This window comes from Cryptomeria japonica, chromosome 9, assembly GCF_030272615.1.
Source record: "Cryptomeria japonica chromosome 9, Sugi_1.0, whole genome shotgun sequence".
Classification (NCBI taxonomy): Eukaryota; Viridiplantae; Streptophyta; class Pinopsida; order Cupressales; family Cupressaceae; genus Cryptomeria; species Cryptomeria japonica.
Genome location: NC_081413.1, coordinates 586986139 through 586994161, shown reverse-complemented (window position 1 = coordinate 586994161; position 8023 = coordinate 586986139). Strand labels below are relative to the sequence as shown.

The 8023-nt window shown below is 38.3% G+C and overlaps 1 protein-coding gene across 1 annotated transcript in view; it reads right to left on the bottom strand.

Annotated features, from left to right (window-relative positions):
- Nucleotides 1–2404: 2404 nt before the first annotated feature.
- The window catches only part of LOC131855854 (pentatricopeptide repeat-containing protein At2g13600-like), a 58308-nt gene continuing 52689 nt past the window's right edge, over nt 2405–8023 (bottom strand). Inside the window, exons 2-3 of the mRNA XM_059211806.1 lie at nt 2767–2819; nt 2405–2669 (exon numbers count right to left, since the gene is read on the bottom strand). Coding sequence (XP_059067789.1) covers nt 2405–2669; nt 2767–2819 — 318 coding nt within the window. The remainder of the gene's footprint in view (nt 2670–2766; nt 2820–8023) is intronic.

The window sequence follows — 8023 nt, the reverse complement described above, 5'->3', positions numbered from 1 at the left end:
TCACTCGACCTTTAGCTCCTACCTGTTCAATCTTATTTAGAGCTTCGGTGTCCATTGAGGATCCTATGGGCTCGACTTCTCGAAAAGATTGTGTAACTTTGAGAAGAACATTAGTCAGCTGCTCACACTTTTGCTTCAGTTCATGCTTTTCATCCCTCTCCCGATCAAATCTTCTCAATAAAGAATCAAAAGCTGTTTGAGAATCCAATTTAACACTCTCATGTGTTTCCACCCCAAGTTCTATGACTTGCATGGTATAATCTTCGGGTTGTATGTTACATTTATCTTTGTCTGATGATGGCACCATGACCTCAACATACTTTCTCTTAGAAGTTGGGTCCACCAATACTCGAGATACGGTCTTTGGCTTCTTTGTTCCTTTTGGCTTCGGAGGAACCAACTACTCAAAATCAAACTCATCGGGAGAGATCACCTATTTTTTCCTCTTAGGGGCCACCACTTCCATCCAAGGTGGTAATTCTAGATTGGCCGATGGAGTAGTAGCTCCTTGCTGATTTTCCGTTAAAGTCTCGTGAGCAGGCTGACTAGAGCTTGGGGCAGTTATGAGTGTTGTCGATGGCACCAATGTAGAAGTATCTAGTGGCACATTCATTGATATTGTAACATTGGCTGTTGCTGACACCTCTTCAGTTACAGATGGGAGAATTGAAGGCGCTGTGGGTGCAACTTCAGTACTTACCAATGGTGGAATTTCTGTTGTGACTGTAGTAACAGGTAAGTCCACTGAAGCCTCTTCTGCAAATACCTCTTCCAAGGCTTCATTAAAATCCATCATTGTAGATTCAATGGTAGATGAGGGAATATCATCTAGATTGGAGAAGTTGGTCAGTGTGAAAAAGTGTTGAGCGACCTCTGACTGGGCCATGCCCATACTTAGATCTCCATCTTGAAAATCTTCATCCTCTTCATCAGAGTCAGATTCAACAAAGTGGATGACTACCTATGAAGTGGTCAAGGCATCAACTCCTGTTGGATGTGATACCTCTTCAACTTGTACTTCCTCTTGTTGAGGAATTTCACCTTCTTCGACTTCCTTTCCTTTTTCAACTTCATTGGTAGGCGGCTGTTCTGGCTCTTTCGTCACTGCTTCCTGTACTACGGATGACGATTCACCCTTTTTGGACCCTTTAACTGTAAATTTGATTTTAGGCCCTTTACCCTTCGACTGTACCATAAGAGCTGAGGATAGTGCTTGCGGGTCTGCCCTACTCTTTGTTCTCGTTTCAGCTGTAGCTGTCTTGCCAACTAGGCCATCGCTGTTATCATCATCTCCTGAACTAGCAGGAGGCTGCTTCATCCTGAGATTCTTCTTTATCAGCCATGCATTGGTGTTTGCCAGGATGGGAGCAATCCTTTGAGTGATCGATTTGCTTTCTTTCTTTGACCATTGCACGGGAGGAAGTGGAGAATCAACAATCTTTTTCTCATAATAAACAGGGTCTATTATGTCATATGTGTCTTCCATGGTCATTGGTATCTTAGCTAAATCCAAATTTTCAATTTGTTCCAAGGTAAGATGACTGAAATCCATCTTTCTTATATCCTCCTCATTCTGACAATCTGCCCAAACATCCTCAAACCTATAGACATGGGTATAACTCCTCTTGAGTTTACTCTTTATGCCACAAAAGTCAAAATTGTTTTGTGCCTTGAATCTTCGCATGGTATTCCATTGCATTTCTTCCTCCATGTTCTTGGCTTTAAGGTTGGTTAGGACTGAGTAGCCGCTGATTGAATCTGGGAACTTCAACCCAGTCTTATGTTCTTGTGATTGTTTTTCATGCACATACATTAGTTGTCTACACAACTCCATGAGAATGATCTTGTCAGAAGGGAATCTCGGTAGAATAAAAGGCTCACCTGAGAAACATCCAATTTGGATGTAAGTGAAAGTAGGAAATTGAAGAAAAACACACCCAAAATGAGATACCCTGTTATAGGCAGCCTCTGATAATCTCTGCTTCTGCAGGACCTTGTCAAACATGCACTTCCATACAACGAAGAAGGCATCATTAACTCTTCTGAAGTGGGTGCCTTGATTCTTGATGGTAAGCTGCTCATAATACTCCCAAATAGACACCAATCTTCTATCGCCCTTGGTAGATAGACCTGGATATTGCCTCATAGAGGCAGCTGCATAAACCAGGTATGGAGTCATGTAGAATTTTAGTGTTACTTTGACCTCTTTCAATTGAGCATAGAGTGCATCACTTATCTGTTCGCCTCAATCAATTCTTGTAGCCCCTTTTCTAATTATATTCATATAGTAATACATCCAAGTTTGGAAGTAATGAGAGTCTTTTAGCCCCTTTACTCTTGACAACATGGTAACCATGTCATTGTATTCCTCATTGAAGTCACTCCTATGGAAGGACTTGGGCCATCATGAGGTAGTAGAATGTCTAGAAGCAGAGAGGTACACAGTGTTGACCACTTTCTTGCATTTAACTTCATTTTTCTCATAGGACTCTTGAGCACTTTCTTGAGAAATGTCAGCTACCTCTTCAACTGGAGAGCCTCTGAAAACACTATTTAAAAATACACTGTCCAGAGTCATAATGACATTCCGATCTACATCTTTCACTTGCCTTGTATTTGGATCAAAGTGATCTGCTACTGCAAGCACAAATTCTAGTCGTGAGCTGCAACTGGGAAGGATGCATATTTATGCAACTCAGACTTGATCAGATTGGTTAGGCGAGCAGGAGCCTTCTTAACTCGGTCAATGAATTCCTGCATACTGACATGTCCAATCTCAGTATCTCTGATTTCCTTGATATTTGAGTCCACTGAACTCTCTGGGTACATATTCAAGTACTTATTGTACTTGTACTTCATTTTTCTTGTTGATGTTTTACCCAAAGAAGATTCCAATTGACTCGTGGAAGGCTCAGATTTATCTTGAGGGAGCTTTGACATTCATGATGACTGCATTCAACATTGAGGATTAGCTCTTTTGATATTTATCATCATCATAAAAATCAGTTTTTCTCAATCGGATAAAAAAACGGGACTCAAAACAAGCTTGGGAGTAAAACTGCCAAAAACAGTAGGTCGGGGAAAAAAGTCCGACATGCTCTTTTGGAAACAAAACTTGCACATCGGGCTTTAAAGTCCGGTGTGCAAGGATAAACATCTTGATTGACACATTGGACTTTAAAGTCCGATGTGCAAGTTCGAGGTAAGTTTATTAGCACATCGGACTTTAAAGTCCGATGTGCTAATCCAGGATGAGTTATCAACACATCGGACTTTAAAGTCCGATGTATTAATTTGGGGTAGATCAATGGCACATCGGACTTTAAAGTCTGATGTGCAAGGGTAAAACCTTAGGCAAAACCAACACATTGGACTTTAAAGTCCAATGTGCTAGGGTAAAAACAATCGGTTGACATGTCGGGTTTTAAAACCCGACATGTCAACCAAAACTTCACATCTCCTCATATTGGGTTTTAAAGTCCGATATGCAGAGATAAATTATCTCGCATATCAGACTTTAAAACCCGATATGTGGAGATTCCTCCATCCAACTGCATACCGAACTTTAAAGTCCGATATGCAGCTTGGAGAAGGATGACTTTGGAGGGCAATTGGACTTTAAAGTCCGGTTGTCCTCTCGACACAAGGCAAAACCTAGAGAAAACAAAACAAGGAAAAACGAATGGGAAGATAAAACAAAATAGGAAAAGAAACTCGAAAAGAAAGAATAAAAACCCTACCTTCTCTGCAACGAGCGATTTGGGGAAAAAATCGATGATGGCGCGATCCAATCTGAGTTGCGGCGAGCAAAAACGAAGGAGGGCGCGCGGAGAAGAAGAAGACACAAGCAAAAATGAAGAAAAGACACGCGAAAAGTGATTAAATAAACCTCTTATTTAACCATTAACATTGCATTAATGAATAACACACAGTGCAGGTCGGACTTTAAAGTCCGAACTGTAGGCTTCAACCACCTGCAGGTCGGACTTTAAAGTCCGAATTGTAGGCTTCAACACCTAGCAAACACACATCGGACTTAAAGTCCGATGTGCATAAAGCAAAGAAATACCCTGTAGTTCGGACTTTAAAGTCCGAATTGTAGGTATTCCTACAAACTTAGAAAAACTAAGAAAATACTAAAAATGAAAAGCAAGAAGCTAAATGAGCTAACCAACGAAGTCGATTAAGCTCTCCCAGAGACCATAAGGTACGAAACAAACCAGTTTCATAGGGTTGCCTCATGATTTTGGCCGTGCTGAAATCGAAGGCAACACGTCATTATGAAAAGACTTCCCAAAATTACAATCCAAATAATTTTCTTTCATTTTCTTCTTTTATAGTTTCTATGAAAGAGTACAATCTTTTCATAGTTCTAACATTTAGCCATAGACTTTGTAGTTGATTATCTTCCACAAGATTTGACTCTATTTTTTTGTTTCTTCTTTTTCTCTTTTGTTCTTCTAGGAACATGTAGGGCCTCCTTACTAGATTTGAAAATATTCCACTAGATCACCTTTGAGAGTAAAAAATCACTATCTCATCTAGTTTGAGTTATGAGGTAGTGCTTTTGATTATCATTACCAAGCAATCCCATGAGTTTGGAAAAGAACAAAGTAGTGCCATGCAATTATCCTTTTTCTCAAGTTTCACTCCAATAGAGTGTAACCAGGTTACTATCATATTGAATGCATTCAAATTCTTAGCTATATAAACACCATAATCCATTCTCAAGGTGTACAACTTTCTTGAGAAAATTTTGGTAGTTAGGGATTCAACCTATTACAAGTCTCCCAACTTCTTCCAAAGAGTTTTTGTGGTGGCTTCTTCATGTACATTCATCAAAATAGATTCACCAAATAGATCCTAATGAGGTCCTTTGCCTTTCTATCCAATATCTTCCAATCAACTTGTGACATTGCAATGGGTTTGGATCTTAGATATGATAGTTGACATATCTCTATCTCGAAGCATATCCTCCATCTTTAGTTTCCATAGCTCAAATTTATTTCCTATGAACTTCTCCATTTATATCCTTAATGTGCATGTCATTTTCTTGCAACAAGTTCTCCTTTTGTGCAAGCTCCTACTTGAACCAATATTAGAACAAAAAATCTTTTTCATAACACCTACGACACAAGGTGATCAAGCTCTGATACTAAATGAAAGGAAGTAGAGGTGTGGAATACATTTCTCACAATAGTTTATGAGAGGAGGTATGCACAATTGTTTTTGGATCATATTGTTACAATTAAATAACACAAATAAATATATTATAACACAATGATTTACATGAAGAAAAACATTTCAAATAAATGCAATCAAATTCGTGCAAGAAAAACAATCTCTCATTTATCTCCTACAAGAAAAACATTCTTTGTACACTATGCTAGAAGTAGTCCTAGAGGGGTCTCAATCAATCCTTCTATGACGTAATTGCTTCACTTGTACATTCACATTGGATAATCTCTTTTGGAGAGGGGTTTTGTTCCCTTTGGGTTTTCTTCTTTACTCAATTTTATGGGAAATTTTTACATGCGTACCTAACATGGCTAGTAGTCGAGATCCATCATCACTATTATTTACATTACTCCCTAAGTTTCACTTAAGGGGGGGCATTGGTGTAAATAGTGACTTGATGTATCTAGTTTGCTTTTAGCTTACTTAGGTAGAGTCCTATTCACATTTTTTAAGTGTCCACTTAGGGAATTTTAGAGATTTGTCTCACTTTATGTAGTTGAGACATGTGTACTCAGTTAGTGAGACACCTCTTGCACATGCCACTTTCTCACACACTTGTCAAGTGTGCTTACAAGTATTTGCATATGGAGGGGTAGTTAATTATCATTCTCTACCTTCTCACTTTTCTTGTTTGCCTACATATCTAATCCTTCTATGTAAATATCATTCAACTCCTTGATAATATTCATTTTCGTCTGCGTGCTCATAGTTCGTGGAAGTTTGGTTTTTGCTTGTCGATCTTGAAAATCCCAACAAATAGTACATTAAAAAATCACTATGAAACCTCAATCTCAAGTGTGCAATACATAGGACAAGCAATACATAAAACCATTATATGGTAATTAGGAAAGCATGAACTAAATATGATACCCAAATCTATACACAAAATACAACACCCAAATCCCAATATGAGTCAACAAACTAAAACTAATATATTCTTTGTAGCTATCATAAGCTCATCCTAATTCACTTTCCAACTTGGACGCTTCATTGTGGACCTATTATCTCCAATCAAATAGGGTTTAGGTCATGTCATAATGTGCATCATAAGCTCATCATAATTCACTTTCCAAATTGGATGCTTCATTGTGGACCTATTATCTATTGGTATTTTGGATGTGTTGATATGGTTTTGTCATTGATGTCTTGTCAACACTTGGAGATCTTTGTTTATGTTCGCCGGCATGTTCAGTGACTTATGCACAGTCACCGGTATCTGGTTCCAGCAGGTTATATTGTTCACCGACACTTGGAATGACTTGGAGATTACTTGGTTATGTCGAAGACATTGTTTGGACACTTGGTTTTGGTGATTTGTTCATTGGTCTAATCGGGTTTGCATATTTGTTGTTACCGACAAATAGGTCTAGGTTATGGACCAGCAAGCATATCTATTCCAAATTATCTATTCCATATCAACACGACACGTTATGAAGATGATTTATTATTATTGTAAATGCATTGAGCCGACATGATGCATCACACATTGATTCATTTGTAATTGATTTTATTGCAATATCTCGTAGTGAGCCGACCTACTCATTTGGTCTTAGGTTTTGGTATAAATGTAAGATCTCATTTGTGAGATTGTAATAGGAAGTGTGGAAGAGGAATATAATAAGGTATATGCGAATATAAGTAGAGCTATACACGCAAACATCATTCAAGGTTGAAGGAAGGTTTGAAGAAGGAAAATCAAAGCTTAACTGGCACTGAATCCAACATATGAAGATGCTATTTTGAGCAGTACATTATTATTGGATTTAACCATCCAATTGTAGTCAGTGTGACTCCCATTTTGTGATTGAGCAGGGAGCTCTAGGCAGTTGGCCTTTCTGCATGTGCAGACTCCATATTGTACACACATACTATCTGCAGTAGTATCATCTAATTGTGGGTAAGGTTTCCCACCGTGGTTTTTCCCCTTATAGGGTTTCCATGTACACATATCTGTGTTATGTGTTGTGGATGCTATTGTCTTTCATTTTCATGCATTAAACTTTACTGGTACTGCAATTAACTGATAAAACTGTCTACTGACATAAAGTTTGGTTTACCAGTATTAAGCATTAAGTTTGGATAAGTTAGTTTTGGTTTGAATTTATTGGACAACCGATTCACCCCCCTCTTAGTTGTCTCCGGGACCTAACAATTGGTATCAAAGCTTAGTCCTCTTTTTGCAGAAGTTTAACAGCTTGAAGAGATCTAATGTCTTCTAACTATTTCAGGAAGGACAGTCCAAAACTTGATGGAACCAACTATGGCCTATTGAAGATCAGGATGGAGACACATTTGAATTGCATTGGCAAGGACATATGAGATGTTACAAATAATGGTTATGTTGCTCCTACTCAAGGTCAACCTAATCCACCAACCTTGGCTAAAGATGAGGAAAATGATTGCAAAGCAAGAGAAGCACTTTTGAGCGCATTGTCAGATCATCAAATCATGGGATTATCAGATAGATCTACTGCTAAAGCTATTTGGGACAAATTGGAAACATTGAATGAAGGTGATACCATAGTCAAAATTGCAAAACTGGAATGCTTCCGGGTTAGGTATGAAAATCTGAAAATGGAAGAAGATGAAAGGATTTCTACTTTTATGGAAATAGTAAATGAAATTGTTTTGGGTATACAATGTTGTGGAGGAACCTTAAGTGAAGATGAAATTGTTTCTAAAGTTTTAAGAGCATTGCCACCCGCATATAAAATAAAAGTAATTGCTATAAATGAATTGAGAACAATGCCTAATGCGTCAGTATCTAGAGACACTTTGGTTGGAA